This window comes from Trachemys scripta, chromosome 4, assembly GCF_013100865.1.
Source record: "Trachemys scripta elegans isolate TJP31775 chromosome 4, CAS_Tse_1.0, whole genome shotgun sequence".
Lineage (NCBI taxonomy): Eukaryota > Metazoa > Chordata > Testudines > Emydidae > Trachemys > Trachemys scripta.
Genome location: NC_048301.1, coordinates 135709534 through 135727589, shown reverse-complemented (window position 1 = coordinate 135727589; position 18056 = coordinate 135709534). Strand labels below are relative to the sequence as shown.

General features: G+C 60.1%; 1 protein-coding gene across 2 annotated transcripts; it reads left to right on the top strand.

Moving 5' to 3' along the window:
- The first annotated feature begins 3481 nt into the window (after nt 1–3481).
- ANKRD13D (ankyrin repeat domain 13D) lies at nt 3482–15885 on the top strand. 2 transcript variants are annotated; one of them, XM_034767739.1, is made up of 15 exons: nt 3482–3675; nt 6100–6235; nt 6645–6769; nt 7746–7791; nt 8196–8339; nt 8818–9007; nt 9788–9854; nt 10218–10299; nt 11339–11400; nt 11637–11767; nt 12150–12307; nt 13118–13282; nt 13509–13672; nt 14015–14094; nt 14709–15885. In XM_034767739.1, exons 1-15 carry the CDS (start codon nt 3586–3588, stop codon nt 14998–15000), a joined length of 1932 nt encoding a protein of 643 aa, XP_034623630.1. In that variant the 5' UTR covers nt 3482–3585; the 3' UTR covers nt 15001–15885. The 2 variants fall into 2 exon arrangements, with proteins under 2 accessions (XP_034623630.1, XP_034623631.1); XM_034767740.1 differs by lacking the exon at nt 13118–13282.
- The last annotated feature ends 2171 nt before the right edge of the window (nt 15886–18056 follow it).

Sequence of the window (18056 nt, the reverse complement as noted above, 5' to 3'; positions counted from 1 at the left end):
TGAATGTGATTTTAACGAGTGGAGAGGAAAAAAAGATAACTGAGTTTTTATAATAAAAAAGTGAAAAAATGGGGCTCTGCCTGTGGTGGCCGGCCTGCGGGACGGGCTGGGCTGGGGCAACTCAGAACCGGGGACCCCACCCCTTCTGGCAGCCTCCTAGACAGGGGTCACTGGGGATCCTGCTCCATGGGGGTGGTACACAATGGGGGGCTCAACTGGGAGATCCTGGGCCTTGGGGGGGCAGGAAGGGTTGTGGAGGGCTCAGTTGGGGGATCCTGGGCCATGGGGTTGTATGTGGAGGGGGGTACATGCTAGGGGATCTAGTGCTTTCAATGCTGAGCTACAGCTCCCCCAGCTGTGCCCCCCAGCTCTGCCAATGCATCCCTTCCCCCTCTCAGTTTCGGTTCCCCCCTGCTGGGCCTTGTGGTTGTATCAAAGCCCCCCCCCCCCCCCCCCCCCCCCCCCCCCCCAGGCAGCTGTTTCTGGGCTACAGGAGCAACCCCCTGCCCACCTAATCTGGGCCCTGCTCCTGGTCTGAGAAAAGGGTCCCCGGGCCCAGCAAAGAGCCCCGTGTTTCTGCTGGGTAGGGTCAAAGTCAGTGGGTCCCAGGGGCAGCCCCTCTGTGCCCACCTCCCCAGCATCCCAGAGCCAGCTCCACCCTGGTTTTCAAACCACCCAGTGGCTAATGAGCTGGCAGTGAACTGTTGCCATGGCCCACGCCTGGCTGGAATGGGAACTGCAGGGCTGTGTCTCTCCCTGTTCTCCCCATGCTCCAGGCCTGTGTTCGCTTCAGAAGCTGCTGGGCCCTTGTCCTGCCACCATTCCCTCCCCAGGGATTCGCTTCAAGGCAAACAATGGCTCCAAGATGCTGAATGGGGGAAGGAGGTTCCAGCTGAGAGGTGGATTTAACCAGCTGTAATAGAACAAGGCAACAGCCAGGCAGTGTTAGTCCCTTCTCCGGCTCAGGCAGCCGGCAGCACCTGCCCCAGAGCAAAGCAGACAGGCAGAGCTGGCTCTGAATGCTTGGGGGGGGGGCAGTAGAGGTGCTGTGCTGAAGGGAGCAGGGTGGGGACTCAGTAGAGGGCATTTTGTCCCCTTGCAGTCAGTGCTGACCCCAGTGTACCTGCAGGGTCTGTGCTGTGGGGGTGGGGTCTTTCTCATGCCTAGCCAATCTGTACCTTCTGCCCTTTGTGGTGGGTAAAGATCCCTGGCATGTTTGGGGAGAAGCAAGTTCACCATCCTGGCTTCCTGGCCAGCTTGACTGACTCCAGCCTACCTCCCTGCATTCCTTTGTTGGCATTCCCCGTGATTCACCATCACTGCCTTTCCTAACCTCTCATTCTCCCTGCAGAAAGTAGTGCCCTGTACATTGCGGGGAGGGGGGGGCACCTCCCCAGATCCAGACGCCCTCCTGCCAAACCAGCTCTGCCTGCAAACAGGAAGCACAGATGGCAGCAGTGCTTGCATCACAGCAGCCGACCCAGCCTCCCTGAGATCCTCCAAGCTGGCCTGAAGCAGCCAGGGTGCCCAGGGTAGCCAAGTCCTGGGACTGCAGCAATGCAGGACCCCGAATGGGGAGATGCCTCAGCAAGCCCCCAGGCTGAGATGTTGTATGGTTGGGAAGCAAACAGAGCAAAACGTGACCATTCCTGCCAGCCAGACTCTTGTGATGGGTGTTGCTCTGGTCTTTTAAAACAGCCACTATGGCACACCCTAGAGGTGACTGCATCTCGTTCGGTAATGCTTATATATATATGGCTGCTGCATCCCACCCCAGAGGTGGCTGCATCTCAGTGCTTGATAATATTTACATCTGCTGCTGCTGCATCTCCGTGTTGGGTATTATTTATATATATATGGCTGCATCTTAGTGCCTGGTTTTAGTTATATATATAGCTACTGCATCCCACCCCAGAGATCGATGCATCACAGAGCCTGGTGTTACTTATATAGAGAGCTGCTGCATCCCACCCCAGTGGTCGCAGCATCTCAGTGCTGGTTGACACATACATGCTGTAGCTGCATCCCACCCCAGAGGCACCTGCATCTCAGCACCAGGTGAAGGATCCCAGTGTAAACAGTTGCTGTGCCATGCCCCAGAAGAAGCTGCATCTTAGTGCTGCTGGCTTAAGCAATTCCACCCTCATGCTATGTAGCTGGTTAAATTCCACCCTCATGCTATGTAGCACCTTTTGGTCAGCCAGGATGAACAGTGCTGCAAAAAGGGGATGAGCCAATTTCACTGGAAACTACATTCCATCTCTAGCTCCCCCCCCGCCCTCCCAAAATACCCTTTGGCCTAGGGGAAGATGCACTAGACTGGGATCCAGGAGCTCAAATCTTGCCTCTTCTGCTAACCCGTGTTAACCATTTCCGTAACCCTAAGCAAGTCCCTGCCCTAGGGAGGCAGGTCTTAGCTCTCCACCCGCCCGGGGTTCCTGTAAGTTTTCACAAGTGACCATGTAATTAGAGCCTGTAGCACAATGCACCCATGCAAAGGGGCAGCGGTAAGGCTGCAGGTATTTATTTGCATGGTGGTAGCACAGGAGCCCAGCAGTGGACCAGGATCCCTGTTGTGCTAGGTGCTGTACACACAGAACACAGTCCCTGCCTCAAAGAGCTGCCAGTCACAGGGTACAGTGTCACAGCCTGGGGAGGTGGCAGACCTATGCTAGCCCTAATCTAGCCGGAGCAGGGAAGAAAAGCCGTGAGGATATGACGGCATAGGCTAGCTACCCCAATACCAGCCTGTTTGAGAAGCTGACTACAGGCTGCAGATGCCAAGAGTCCTGGCATGGCCAAGCCTCCATGCATCTGAAGAAGTGGGTTTTTACCCATGAAAACTTATGCCTAAATCAATCTGTTAGTCTTTAAGCTGCTTGTTTTTGTGGATACAGACTAACACGGCTACCCTTCTGATAAGAGTTCTGGCATTGCTAATCCTGCCCACATGGCAATTGCACCTTCACTTTGGAGTGTATACGCACACTGTGTGCTTCCACACTACAATAAGGCCCTATTATCACGGTCTTATCACGGGGGGCAGCAGAGTTAAGGTGATCTGGGGGGCAGGCAGGGCTAAGATGCCACAAGGGGGACAGTTAAGATGCAGGGGAGACAGGTGGCCCATAGAGGGAAGCAGTTAAAATGCAGGAAGTGGGCAGAGCTAAGGTAGCCTCAAGGGAAGGGAACAAGGCTCAGATGCCCCAAAGGACGGCAGTTAAGATGCAGGGGGCTGGGCTAAAATGCCCCAAGGAGGGTAGTTAATCTGTGGCTGGGCATGTCTGAGATGCCCCAAGAGAAAGTAGTTAGGGTGCAGCGGGGCAGGGTTGGGACGCCCCCGAGGGGCAGTTAAGCTGGGGGTCAGGCGCGGAGTGGCACCCCAGGCCGCTACATGGTTCGGGCGGAGCTGGGGGGGCGCCAGGGCCCAGCGAGGCCGCCCGGCGCGCTCCGCCCAGCGCCGCTCCGCCCCGCCCCACCGCCCCCGGCCGCTGCAGCGATTCCGGGCCAGGCCCCGCCGCCCGGAGCCACCAGCGCCGCGCAGGGCAGCCGCAGCCTCGGCCGGGCCGGGGACATGGTGACGGGATGGCCCGGGCCGGAGACGCCTTCCCGCTGCACCTGCTGGCCTGGCACAACCGGCACCAGGCGCTGGAGAGCGAGCTGCGCACGGGGCAGGTGCGGGACCCCCCGGGATTTTTCACACCTCGCCGGGCATCCCCGAAACCTCCCCCACCCCGCAGGGCTCCCGCGAGACGCTCCCTTGGACCCTCCCCCCTCCGTGCTTGCATCCCTGGTACCTTCCGGGACCCCAGCGGCACCCCGGACTCTCCCGGGGAACCCCTCACTCCGCTGGGCACCTGGACCCCCCGGGATCTCCCCACCGGGCACCCCCAAAATCCCCCTTGCTCCACTAGCTCCCTCGGGATACTTCCCACCCCATTGGGCACCTCTGGGGCCCCCCCTCCCGGCTTTGCCTGGCACCCTCAGAACCCTCCCCGGGATTTACCCCACCCCGCTGGGCACTCTTGGGACTCTGGGACCCTTTGCTCCTCTGGGCACCTCTAGAACCCTTCAAGGCACCCCGGACCTTCCACCCTGCTGGGCACCCCGGGACCTCCCAGGACCCCCCCCCCCCAACATTCTACTGGGCATTCCCAGGACCCCCCCCACACACAGGCCATGGAAATCCCCTAAATTCCCAGAACCCCTCACCCCAGCACCCACTACCCTGCCAGGCATCCCTGGGCAATACACTGTGGGCACCCCCATCCTGCTGGGCGACTCCCTAACCCTCCAGCATGCCCCCCCAAACCCTGGGACCCCTTAACATTCTCCACCCCACTAGGCACCGGCCATCCCTTAACCTCCTAGCATTCTCCACCCCAGGACCTCCACCCCACTATGCACTCCCCACTCCACTGACCCCTGTCCCACCAGACACCCTGCCCATCTGCTGGGTACCGGTCACCTGGCAACTCCTATACCCCTGGGACTCCCCAGAATCCCCCACTCCACTAGGCATCCCTACTCTGCTGCAGCCACCCCAGGACCCCCTGGGGAACCCCACCCATCAGGCACTTCTGGGATCCCCTCACACCACCAGGCACCCCTCAGGACCTCTTAGCCCACCAGGCACACTTAGGACTCTACACTGTGGGGACCCTCCTAACCTCCCCCTGGGATCCCCTAGGGCACCCCACCCCTATGGATAGCCCCACCACAGGGACCCACTAACCCCTCCCAGGACCCCCACCCCACTGGGCAAACTCCTCCCCTGGGACCTCCCCCACCCCATCAGGAACCCCCAGTGTAGGTACCCCATAACCCATCTGGGATATCCCACTCTGGCACTCCCCCACTGAGCATCCCCTCCTAACTCCTATTCCTCCACCAGGTATCCCCCACTCCTGAACCTCAATCCAGCATCTCACTAACCCTGCATCACCACTCGCCAGGTGTCCCCTAACCCCACATCCCCCCACTGGGTACCCCCTAAACCCTGGTACCCCCTAATCCCCATTCCTCTACTCCAGATCCCCATTCTCCATTTCTCCACTCTGGTACTTCCACCCCACCCCAATACCCTCGCTACTCACCCCTCTGAGTAGCCTCCATCCCTTCATCTGGTATCCCACACCAGGACCCCTATCCTCCATTCTTTCCACTCTGGTACCCTCACTAGGTACCCCCTAACCCCTTCCTTCTGGTACCCCCCAGTACCTGCACCAGGTACCCTCTTAATCCCACTTCTCCATCCAGTATCCCCTACCCCCAGCATTGCCCCACTATGTACCCTGATCCTGGTATCCCCATCCTCCATTCCTCCACCTGACACCTCTACCCAGCCTCTACCCCACCAGGTGGCCCCCACCCAGGTCCCCCTGGTTCTTCTTTCCCTCCACCTGCCCCCCCCCCCGCCTCACCCCAGCATCACTCCAAATGGCACCAGGTGCTGGAGAGCAAGCTGCACCCAGGCAGCCCCCAGCCCTTATTTCCCAATCAGCTCCCCCCTGCCCCGATTCTTCTCACCAGGTCCCCACATTCCCCAGCCGGTACCAGGCACTGGAGTGTGATCTGCTCACAGGGCAGGTGTGGGATCGACCCCATTCCATAGCCCTCCCAGCCCCTTATCTCTCCTCCCCAACCAGCACTAGGCTCTGGAGAGTGATCTCAGGGCATAAACCCACATCCCCTGCCCTCAGCGCTCCCCATGATCCCATATCTGCCCGCAGCCCACTACACCCACAGCCAGGAGCTTGACAACAAGTTGAGAGGGGCCGTAGGGGAAGGGGGCAGGACAAGGCAGCCCCACGTCCCCTCGCTGCCATGGGAGGGGCATCTTTGAATGAGTGAGGCTGAGGAGCTGGGCAGGAGAGTCCCCTTGGGGGGGAAGGGGGCAGGCAGAATGGGACCCAGGATAGTAGTGCGGGATGTTCACCCATAGAGGCCCAACAGCTTCCAGCCCCAGCAGAGAGGCCAGAGCCCAGGATGGGGAATGGGACCCAGGCCTCCAGGACTGCAGTGGTACAGCTGGGGCCCTAGTTTCGCCCACTGGGGCATGGGGGGTGTACAGCTGTTAACCCCGCAGTTCCCGTTCAGCACGATATCGAGTTGATCGACCCACGGGGCCGCACGCCTCTGGAGCTGGCTGTGTCACTGGGCAACCTTGAGTCGGCCCGGGTGCTGCTGCGGCACAACGCCAACGTGGGCAGGGAGAATGCCAATGGCTGGACAGGTACTGGCGGGGGGAACACACGGAGCTGCGGGAGGGCAGGTATGGGGGGCTGGGGGGCAGTTATGGGGAGTTGGGCGGCTCTGGTGCCAGCCCCTCTGATGCACAGCTCCTGCCCTATGGCACGGAATTTCTCCCCCACTAATTCCTGGAGGTATCAGCCTCCCCTCTGCCATGCTCCAGGGGGCTGGTGCCCATGGACCCAGGATTCACACCTGGACTTCGCCAGCAGAGGGCCCTGTATCGTGCCATTGGATACCTGGCTTTGCATGCCCAGGGCAACGGGTTGGTGCTGGCCTTGCCCGGGGGGTGTGCAGGGGAGGGAGTTGGCTTGGGTGCCAGTGTGCAGCGGGGACAGGCAGTGCCCTATGCCTGATGGCTCCGTGTTGCTCCCTCTCTGCCCCTCCTCCAGTCCTGCAGGAGGCCGTCAGCACCGGGGACCCTGAGATGGTGCAGCTGGTGCTCCAGTACCGCGACTACCAGCGTGCCACCAACCGCCTGGCTGGCATCCCCGAGCTGCTCAACAAACTGCGCAAGGTCAGTGTGTGTGTGTGTGTGTATGTGCCCCCAGCCAGCCTTGCTGTTAGGTACAGACCCCCCCCCACCCCCTCCCCCCCCGGATCCCAGCCCCCCGACCCCCCCCCCCCCGCGCACCCCCCCCCCGGGGCCCCCCCCCCCCCCCCCCCGGGACCCCAGCCCCCTGGCACTCCCACCCTGGGGTACAGACACACACCCCTGGGACCCCAGTCCCCTGGCACCCTTGCCCTTGGGGCACAGATCCCCCCCCAGGACCCCAGTCCCCTGGCATCCTTGCCCTGGGACATAGACCCCCCCAGGACCCCAGTCCCCTGGCATCCTTGCCCTGGGGTACAGACACCCACCTGGGGCCCCAGCCCCCTGGCATTCCCACCCTGGGCTACAGACACCCCCCTGGGGCCCCCACCCTGAGGTGCAGATGACTCCCCCCACCACCACCACCGGGACCCCAGCCCTCTGGCACCTCCGCCCTGCTGGTCCCTAGGTGCCCCCTGAGAGCTAAGCCCTGGGCGCCCGCAGTGCGATGGATCCGCCTGCTGCCACTCTGGGGATCCATTGTGGATGCATCTGGGATCCCCCAGGATCTAGGACATGAGCACACCAAGGATCTCACCCAGCCCTGGGGATTCCCAGCTTGAGATTTGTCCCCCAGGATCTCTCACTTCCCCCGGGTTCCTGTTCTTACCCCCCACCTCCAATCATTACAGGTATCTCCCCTCCTCCTCAGGTCCGGATCTCTCTTCCCCTGCCCCTCCCGGATCTGATCACTGCAAGGAATCCCACCCACCCTTCTGATCTTCCCCCCACCCCCATCCCTCCAGGGAATTCCCCATGATCTCCCAGACCCCAGTCTCTGCAGGGATCTCCCCCGCCCCACAGACCCTGATCTCCCCCACCCCGCAGACCCTGATCTCCCCCACCCCGATCTCTGCCGGGAATGCCTGATCTCATCGCTTTGTTGTCTCCTCTCTTCCAGGCCCCTGATTTCTACGTGGAGATGAAGTGGGAATTCACCAGCTGGGGTGAGTCCGTCCCTGGGGGCTCCCGAAGGGGGGTTTGCAGGAGGATACCCCCAATCTCCGTCCCCAGTGCCAGAGACCAGGGATATGCGGCTACGTGGAGGGGAGAGACTAGAGCCACATGGTCGTTGTCCCCACCCCGCCCCTACCCTGCCAGCAGTTGGTGCCTCCCTTTCTCGGAGTTGGGCCCTGGGGTGGGGGATCGGGGATCGGGGGGAATGGGAGCACTGCCTGGCGGTGTTAAGCCCAGCACCATAATGGAGCCCCTGGTGGCTGGGAGGAGGAACTGCAGACATCTGGACACACCCTCCCCAGCGGGGTGCAGGGCTGGGCTGTCAGCATGCAGGTGGGGCAGACGCCCACACTGCCATGCCCTCCCCCGCTCACTCTCTGTCCCTCCCCCACAGTGCCCCTGGTCTCCAAGGTGTGCCCGAGTGATGTGTACCGGGTGTGGAAGCGCGGCGAGAGCCTGCGGGTCGACACCACCCTGCTGGGCTTCGAGCACATGACCTGGCAGCGTGGGCGGCGCAGCTATATCTTCAAGGGGGAAGGTCAGAGATGCCCCCAGCCTCTCCGGGCCGCACCCCATTCCTGTGCCCCCGGGGGAATTGGGGTCTCCTCCCCCCATGGTGTTCCTCCCCTGTTCTCCCGTGGGAATTTGCTTCTGCCCTATGCCCCTAGGGGAATTGGGCTCTATTTCCCCTCGATGCCCTGTGCAGGATGCACCTTCCCGATCTGGCTGAGTAGTAGACTGGGCCCCTTTCCACTCCCCGACATGAGGGGCTCTGAGAGATGGGGCTGAGACCCCAGCTGGCCCAGCCCTCGGGAGGGGAATGGGGTCACTGCCAATGGGAGTTGGCGCTCCATTGGGATATGGCTGCTGGAAAGGGCCAGGGAAGCAGTCCGCCTGCACCTAGAGTCTCAGGGGATCCTGGAGGGAGGCTGAGGTGACATCACCACGGCACCTCCAGCCTGGCCACAGGTGGGGTGGGGCTGTGGCACTGATATGTCCCCTCTCCCCCTGGCCAGAGGAGGGTGCCGTGGTGATGGAGGTGGATCACGACAAGCAGGTGGTCTACACGGAGACGCTGTCGCTTGCTCTGCACGAGCCAGAGCTGATGCTGGCTGCCATGCAGCCCACCGAGGAGCACGTGGCCAGCCGGCTGACCTCGCCCGTTGTCTCCACCCACCTCGACACCAAGAACATCGCCTTCGAGCGGTGAGCTGTTGGGGGGGGGGGGGGGGGGCACTCATGGGGGGCATTCATGCAGGCTGACCACATGGGGGCAGGCCTCTGAGAGGGGAGCGGGTGTGGGAGGCAGGGTGCATGAGGACAGCCATGAGGGAGGCAGGAGAATACATGACTGGGGAGGGAGGGCAGGGAAGGAGGCGCATGCGAGGAGTGTACAAGTGGCAGGGTGACGTTGCTGTGCACGAGATGCCCTTGTGCTAGAGGCAGTGGACAGTGGGGAGAGGGGATGGGCACGACTGACATTTGTGTGGTCGCAAATGGTGAGCAGTGTCGGGGATCCATGTGTGTGATGGGCCCTTGTACAACTGCTCATGCTAGTGAGCAGGGTTGGGGGGTGACCAGGCCTTTCCTTGGGCATCTTGTCCTTCAGCACCATGCCCGCCCTTAGGGTTGATGATCAGAGCTAGGGCTGGGGGGTGTGCATGCCTGTAGGGTGACCAGATGTCCCGATTTTGGGGTCTTTTTCTTATATAGGCTCCTATTACCCCCCCCCCCCCGGTCCCGATTTTTCACACTTGCTGTCTGGTCACCCTATGTGCCTGCAGCTCTTGTGCAACAGCTCTACTCACAGCTGGGCACTGAAAGGAGGCTCCAGGGAGGAACAGAGCTGGGCTTGAGCAGCTCTTGACTGGAGGGAGCCTGGGGGAGCCGCACCCAGGCATTGGGGCATATGGGGGAGGGGAGGGGTCTGTCTAGGGCGGAAATGGGGGGACGCAGCATCTGACCCGGCCATTCCCGTCTTGGAAGGAACAAGTCTGGGATCTGGGGCTGGCGCTCGGAGAAGATGGAAGTGATCAGTGGCTATGAAGCCAAGGTAATGCCCTGTTCCCCACCCTGGGAGTGCAGGGAATGGGAACCTTAACTGGGAGGGGAAGACTGGGACAGGATGGGACCCAGACCTCTGGGATGGCAGTTGTGAAGTTCTTGCCTGTAGGGGCCTCACAGTTTCCCGAGGGAGGAGAGATCAGGATGGGGAATGGGACCCAGGCATCTAGGAGCAGGAGGAGGTGCTCACCTCTACGGGCCTCATATGACCGCATGTACTAGAGACACCAAGACAGCAAATGGGACCCAGGTGTCCGGGATGGCAGCACAAGGTGCTCACCCCTTGGGGGTGCAGCTCGTGTGTGGGGGAGGGGGGACTGGGAAAGCTGATTCACATCCCATGTCGTGGCAGGTTTACAGTGCCAGCAATGTGGAGCTCATCACTAAAACAAGAACTGAGCACCTATCGGACCAGGACAAGTCCCGCACCAAAGGTAACACGCTGGCCCTAGCCAACCAATCAGAACATCCAGTCTGCAATGGCCCACCCCTTCCCCTCTGACACACCCACCCTGGATACCCAATCACAGTGCCAGTCCCACACATATGCACAGCATAGGGTTGCCAACTTGGTAATATTCAAAAACTGGACACTCCTGCAGGAGTGTCGGAACCTCCCCTGCCCCACCTCTTCCCCTGAGGCCCCGTCCCCACGCACTTCTTTCCCCCCCGCCCTTCATCCCTGTTGCTTGCTGCTTTTCCCTCCCCACTCTCCGGTCCGGCCAGAAGGGACTTGCCTGCGGAGCCAGGGCTGGGATCTACAGCTGCCCGATGAAGGCAGGAGGCAGACCTGGGTGAGTAGGGGCTGGAGCAGGTGATGACCTAGTGCCTCCCGACCTCCCACATCCGAAGTAACCGGACATTGGGCGTCCGCTCAGTAGATCTGACTGGACACTGTCAGGTCCCCTCTTCAATCGGACTTTCCAGTCGAAAACCGGACATCCTAGTACAGCACCCCTTCCCCTGCGACTGTCCATCCTGCCCCCAGCCCTCTGTTCAGACTGCCCCCTCCCACTCTGGACCCAGAGCACCCCAACCCTCCTCCTCTGACATGCCCACGCACAGTGCCCCCGTACTTCCCCTTGTAACAGACCCGCCGCAGCTTTCCAGTCACAGCACCTGCCTACAAGGGCCTGGCCCCACCCCTTGGCCCTTCAGTCACAGCACCATACCCATCCCTCCCCTCCAGTCACAACCCCATTGACAACAGCCCGCCTCTCCACCTGTCCATCATGTCTCAAGCCCCGCCCCCTGAGCACTCGTTTAAGCTGCCCACTGATGCTGAGTTTTCTGTATCCACACCCACATCAGACCTGATGGGGGGAACTGGCCCTAGCAGAGTTGCCTCCCCCAGGGCACAGAATGAGCGTGGTAGCTGTTTCCTCGGGGAGGGGGGAGGTGGTGGTAGTGGTGGGGATTCATACACTTCAGGGGATCTTTGAGTCTAACCTACTCTCCCCTCTCCCCCCGTAGGCTCCAAGACACCCTTCCAGTCCTTCCTGGGGATTGCCCAGCAGCATGCCTCCCACAATGGGGTGAGTGATGGGCTCCCTCCTGCTCTGGGGACTCGAGACGCACACCTGGTGTGGTGGGGGTCAGGGCAGAAGCATCAAGTTCCCAGCCATGATGGTAGAATCTGGGGATGGGGCTGTTTGAGGGTGAGGGGTGGGGGGAATACAGCAAGTGAGGGGGAATTTGGCAACAAGGAGCACAGCCAGAGAGCATGTGAATGGGGGATCTGACTTCCCTTCCCCATGCCTGCCCCCTCCAGGCCCCCGTGTTGCAGTCCGCCACTCTCACCAACCCCACGGCCATCACCCCCGAGGAGTACTTTGACCCCAGCTTCAACCTGGAGGCCCGCAACATTGGCCGCCCTATTGAGATGTCCAACAAGGTGCAGAGGTGAGGTGGGGGTGGGGGTCTGGGATGGCAGTAGAGGGGGAGAATGTGCTAGAGGAGCATGAAGAGTCGCTCTGCACTTTCAGCCAGTGATACTGCATGGTGTGGAAAATCCACCCTAATTCTAGCTCCCCTCTGCCAGGGAATGGCACCCAGGTGTCTGGGATGGCAGGGCAGTGTGTTCACCCCTAGAAGTTCCTGCAGCTCCCAGCCCCCAGAGTGAGGGAGAGACCAGGACAGGGAATGGGACCCAGGCATCCAGGACAGCAGTGTAGGGTGCTCGCCCCTAACGGGCGCCAGGCCTGGTTCCTTGCTTTGCATAGCCAGTGCCGTGCAGGAAGAGGGACTGGGGCAGCTGGCTGTGATGCTCTCCCGGGCGTGACAGGTTCAAGGCCACGCTGTGGCTGTGCGAGGATCACCCCCTGTCGCTGGTGGAGCAGGTGACGCCCATCATCGACCTCATGGCCATCAGCAACGCCCACTTCGCCAAGCTGCGTGATTTCATCACCCTCAAGCTGCCGTCCGGCTTCCCCGTCAAAATTGGTGAGTGGGGCAGATCTGAGGGGGGGTGGCCTGGCTGGATTTGGAGTGCGATAGAGATGGGCAGGGGACGGGTGGAGGGGAAGGAATGGCTGGGATCTGGGGAGTCTGAGGGGCACAGAGGTGGCTGGAGATGTGGTGGAAATTGTGGGGTTGGGGGAAATGAGGGCCAATTGTGGGAGTATGAGGGTTGGCAGGAGTCCCCCAGAGTGGGGAGAGTTGGATTGGGGGCAGGGGAGTCGGGAAGTGTGGCAAGGATCATGGAGAAGTGTGGCTGGGATGATGGGCAAGGAGTGGCAAGGATCATGACAGGGAGGGGTGGCTGGGGGCTGTGGGGAGCTAGGCTGGGGTGGCTGAGGGCTGGAGAGGATGAGGAAGCTGGCAGAAGGGGTGGTTATGGGGCAGGGGAGGGGCAGCAGGGATCATGAGGGGGAGGGAGGCTGGGGGCCAGGAAGGATCGGGGAGCTGGGGAGTGGGGTCTGAGGGGCAGAGGAGGTGTGGCTGGGATCATGATGGGGAGAGGTGGCTGGGGGTTGTGAGGAGCTGGGCCAGGGTGGCTGGGGGACCTGGGGAGGGGTGGCAGGGATCATGAGGGGGAGTAGAGGCTGGGGGCCAGGGAGGATGGGAGAACTGGGGAGGGGGATCTGAGGGGCGGGGGAGGGGGGGCAGGGATCATGGGGGGGGGGGGGGGGGGGGGGGCGGGGCGGGGGTGGTTGATGGGTGAGGGGCATGTCTGGGGGCTGTACCATCTATTGCTCCCAGTGTCTCACGCTCTCATGTTCACACACACACACACACACACACACACACCAGAGATCCCCCTCTTCCATGTGCTCAATGCACGAATCACCTTCAGCAACCTGTGTGGGTGCGATGAGTCGCTGAGCTCCGTGCGAGTCTGCGGCCCTGCCCCCAGCTCCTCCCCAGGGGATGCCAGAGAGCCAGCTGCAGGGGCAGAGGCGCCCCCCAACCCCAAAGGTAGGGGAGCCTGCAAGGGTGGGGGGGCTGGGCACACCAGGCATCCCACTGCAAACCCACGGTGATCCCTATTGACCCCAGTCTCCATGGGGTCGAGGGCCAAGGCAGTGTGTGTGGGGGATGGGTGTCTCTCTGGGCGGGGCAGACTCCTACAGGTGGAGCAGTGTGTCTGTGATCCCAGTGGAGTATGGCCCCCCCGACACTCACCCCATCCCCCTCTCCCCAGTGTTCCCGTTCCCCTGCGAGGTGGACCCAGTGGTGTTCGAGGTGCCCCAGGGCTACGCTATGCTGGGTGCTGGCCGCAATGAGCCCATGCGGGACGAGGATGACGACCTGCTGCAGTTTGCCATCCAGCAGAGCTTGCTCGACGCTGGCACCGAGACCGACCAGGTGAGATCTGGGCAGGGCCTTTCTCCTCTCAGGGCACCAGCTCCGATCTGGCCTCAGGGTAGGGGGGACTGGCAGGCTCAGGGGGACAGGGAATGGGACATGGGGCCTTTCCCCTCTCGGGGCACCGGCTCCAATCCGGCCCCAGGGTGCAGGGACTAGTGGGCTCAGAGGGGCAGGGTATGGGACATGGGGCCTTCCCCCTCTAGGGCATGCCAGCTCCCTACTTTCCTGTCGGTTGATGTGGGGAGCTGTCTGGCTGGTTCAGGGGTGTGGGATTTGGGGTCTCTGATTCAGCAAGGGAGGGGAATATTCCTGTGTTCTGATTGGTGCCCTGGATTGCAGGTCACTATCTGGGAGGCGCTAACCAACACACGTCCAGGCTCCAACCCCCCTTCCTATGACGAAGAGTTGCAGCTGGAGCGGTGAGTGCTGGGGTGGGATGAGCTTCATGACAGGACCTCCATTGACAGCAGGCCCCTCCCTTCCTTCCCTGGCCTTCCACATAGCCATTTTCTGGGCTGGCAGGGTGAGGCAGGGGCTGGTCAGTGGGGGTGGGGCTGTGAGGTGGGGGGGCGGGGCTGTGGGGTGGTGAGAGGCAGGTGGTGGGGGTGGGGCTGTGAGAGGCAGGTGCTGGTTGGTGGGGGGCAGGGCCATGAGGGAGGATGTTGGTGGGGGGGCGGGGCTGTGTGGGAGGGGCTGGTTGGTGGGGGGGCAGGGCTGTGTGAGAGGGGCTGGTGGGTGAGCGGGTGGGGCTGAGAGAGGCAGGTGCTGGTCGGTGAGGGGATGGGACTGTGAGAAGCAGGTGCTGGTTGGTGAGGGGTGTGGCTGTGGAGAAGGGGTGTGGCTGTGAGGGAGGGGCTGGTTAGTGGGGGGATGGCTGTGTGGGAGGGGCTGGTTGGTGGAGGCAGGGCTGTGAGAGACAGGTGCTGATTGGTGGGGGTGAGGCTGGAAAGAAGGGGCACAGCTGTGAGGGAGAGGTTGGTCCTGAGGGGCGGAACTGTGAGGGCAGTTGCTGACACGCGTCTCTCTCCCACAGCGCCATCCAGGAGAGCATGTTCCTGCAGTCGGGGCAAGGCCTGGCTGCGACTGAGTCTGGTGGCGGAGGCAACGGCGACAACAGCATCGTCCCTCCTGATGACAGCCCGGCCCCCAGCACCAATGGCTCCTCCTCCTCGGCCCTGCCTCCCCCGGCCTACCCTAGCTTCGACGAGCAGCTGCGCCTGGCAATGGAGTTGTCGTCGCGGGAGCAGGAGGAGCAGGAGCGCCGGCGGCGTGAGGAGGATGAGGAGCTGCAGCGCATCCTCCAGCTCTCTCTGACGGAGAAGTAATGCCCAGCCTACCAGCAGGGGGCCCTGAACCCAGCCTCCCCCAAGACTCCCAGGGGCTCCCCAGTGCCCTGGCTTTGCTGTTGTATTTTTAACCTTGAGGGGGTTACCCGTCCCATTCCCCACCCCCTGTCTTGCAGGGGGCAGGACTGGACTTGACGAGACACCCTCTGCCTTTCCCAGGGCTCTCAGTCCCGCTGCCTCTTGGGTCTTATTTAATTTAACTCTTTTTTTTTTTTTTTTAATGGTTATTCTATTCCCCCTGCCTGGTGGAGGAAAGTTTTGTATGGCTAGCAGGAAACAGAAGAATGAGGGAACGGAGGAGAGGAGCAGCAACAGAGTGGCAGAGGCTAAGGAGAACCCGCTGCTGTAGAGAAAGCAGTTTCCAACTGGACTCTTAATTCATGTTGGTGGAGGTAGTGAGATTCTGAAACTGGGCATAAAATATATAATACACAAACACACATGCTGACCGTGTCCTGTCAGCCCATGTGGGCAATAGGGGTGAGGGCAATGAAGGGGGTGGGGCTAGAGGTGATGGGGCAGGGCCAGAAACCTGATGACTAGGGTGGTGATGCTACATTGGTGGGAGCAGTGGAATGTGGCACTCAAATAGAAGCAGGGCCAATAATTTTCAGTCCTATGTTTCGCCTCCCGAACCCCCCTGTGCGTAGCTGCCATGTCCTCTCCTGCCTGTTTAATTTATTTTATTTATATCTCTGCAGCTCTAGAATGGGGAGGGTGAAAGGTGGGTTTTGGTTTTTTAACTCAACTCCAAAGGTTGGAAAGGGATCAGCTGCATGGAGCAGCTCCTCCTGGCACCCGCAGAGGCCAGGTGCGGGCCTCTGTGCAGCAGGAACCATGAAATAAAAAGGAGAAACCAACCAACCCCCTGGCTCTCTGGCTCCCTTCATTCTGCATGTCGCACTCTTTGGCCTGGGCCTTTACTGGTGTATCAGCTGCCTGAGGGAGGGAATGGAGCCAGTATCCTGCTCGGAGCATCCCCTCTGCTCTGGGGCCCTCTCTGGCCAGCTTCCCCCAATGCAGACAGGATCCCCAAGGGGGCACTGTGTCCTGCTGATACTGGGAGGTCTTTCTGCTTATCTGGGGGCTTGGTTGCATCTTGCTTCTTTACAGGACAGAAACACCTGGGTGTGCCAGGCCTGGCTATGTGCCCACTGCTGCTCTGGGTGGGCTCTTGTGGTTTCTAAGATGGAGCACAGTGAGTGCTGCTAGAGGGCTCACGTGCTATTTAAAGGGATACCACTCTATTCCTATCCACTACAGACTTGGACATGCTCAACAACCAAGCAAGACCCAGCTACGCCTGTGCCCAGTGGGCAAGAGGGCCATGCCTGAGAGCCCAGAGCAGAGAAGGGGCCAAGTGGCTGCACTGGCTTTCATTAGCTCCATGAATCCCTGAGCTGCAATCCCCATGTCCACCCTCTAGCTTACCCCCTTCTTGCCACTCCCCTCCCATTAGTAATGTCTTAAAAAGAAGAATTTCTGCTCTAATTTGGGTGCTCATCAGTTGGAAAGAACAGCGGAGAAAGACATGCCTGTACGAGATGATCACAGGATGACAATGAGCCACCAATGTGATATGGCTGTGCAAAAGGCAATTGGAATCCAAGGATGTGTCAGGTGAGGTAATTCCTGTACAGGTAGGGAAGGGTTCGTGCTATTGTACAAGGCACTGGTGAGACCTCATCTGGAATTCTGTGCGCAGTTCTGGGCACCAGCATTCAAGAATTCAGAACTGGTGCAGAGAAAAGGGTTTCTAGGATCTATGACACGGGAGGTAACTGTCCCACTCTACTTAGCTCTGGTGAGTCCACACCTGGAGTCCTGTGTCCAGTTCTGGGTGCATGCTGTGGGAGGGATGTGAGCAAACTGGAGAGAGGCCAGAGGGGAGCAAGAAAAATTATCGGAGATTTAAAAAAACTGACCTATGAGGAAAGGTTAAAAACGGGGCACATTTAGTCTTGAGAAATGATGGCTAAGGGGGGGACCTGATAGGTCTTCAAATACGTTAAGGGCTGTTATAATGAGGCCAGGGATAAATTGTTCTCTGTGTCCACTGAAGGCAGGGTGAGAAGTAATGGGTTTAATCTGCAGCAAGGAATATCTAGGTTAGATGGTAGGAAAAACTTTCTAACTCTAAGGATAGTTCAGCTCTGGAACCAAGAGAGGTTGGAGGTTTTTAGGAACAGGTGGGACGAACCCTTGCCTGGGAATGGTCTAGGTTTACTTGGTCCTGCCCCAGCATGGGGGGCTGGACCTGATGACCTCTCATGGCTCTTTCCAGCCCAACACTTCAATGGCTTTATGAGCAGGGGCCTGTTAGACGAGAAAAGACTGGGAGAGTTTGGTTTGTTTAGCTCGGCAAAATGAAGATGGAGCGGGGCTGTCTCTATCAGTACAGCAGGGAGGGAGACGAGCGATTTAAAATGAAGGACAATGTTGGCACAAGAATGAAGGGGGAGAAAGTGGCCAGGAATAAACAGGTTGGGAACTAGAAGGTTTCTACCCACCAGTGGAGTGTGGGGCTGGCCCACTTCCCACTAGGAGTAGTGGGGCAAACAACTGGCCTGGTTTTAATGTAGAGCTTGGTACATATATGACCAGGATTATATGCTGGGGTTACATGGGAGAGCAGGGGACTGGATGTGATCACCTAGATGGTCCCTACTAGTTCTGTGTCCCCATGGCAAAGTTTTTCATCTCCCCATCAATTTCCCCTCATTAGATCCCAAGATGACAGGTTTCAGAGTAGCAGCCGTGTTAGTCTGTATCTGCAAAAAGAAGAACAGGAGTACTTGTGGCACCTTTTTGTAGATCCCAAGAGTTGCTGTCAACATGGCCTTGAACTGGAGCAATCACAGCACCCCCACAGATGGGCGGCTGCTGCCTGGATGGGGACAGGGTGTTATGCCACCGGGACAGAGAGCTGCTGCCCTGGCCCATCTGGCTTCAAATTCCAAAGCACTGCACTCCCAAGCAATGGGTTTGGTGGGGCTCCCAAACAGGGCCGGCTTTAGGAAGTGCGGGGCCCGATT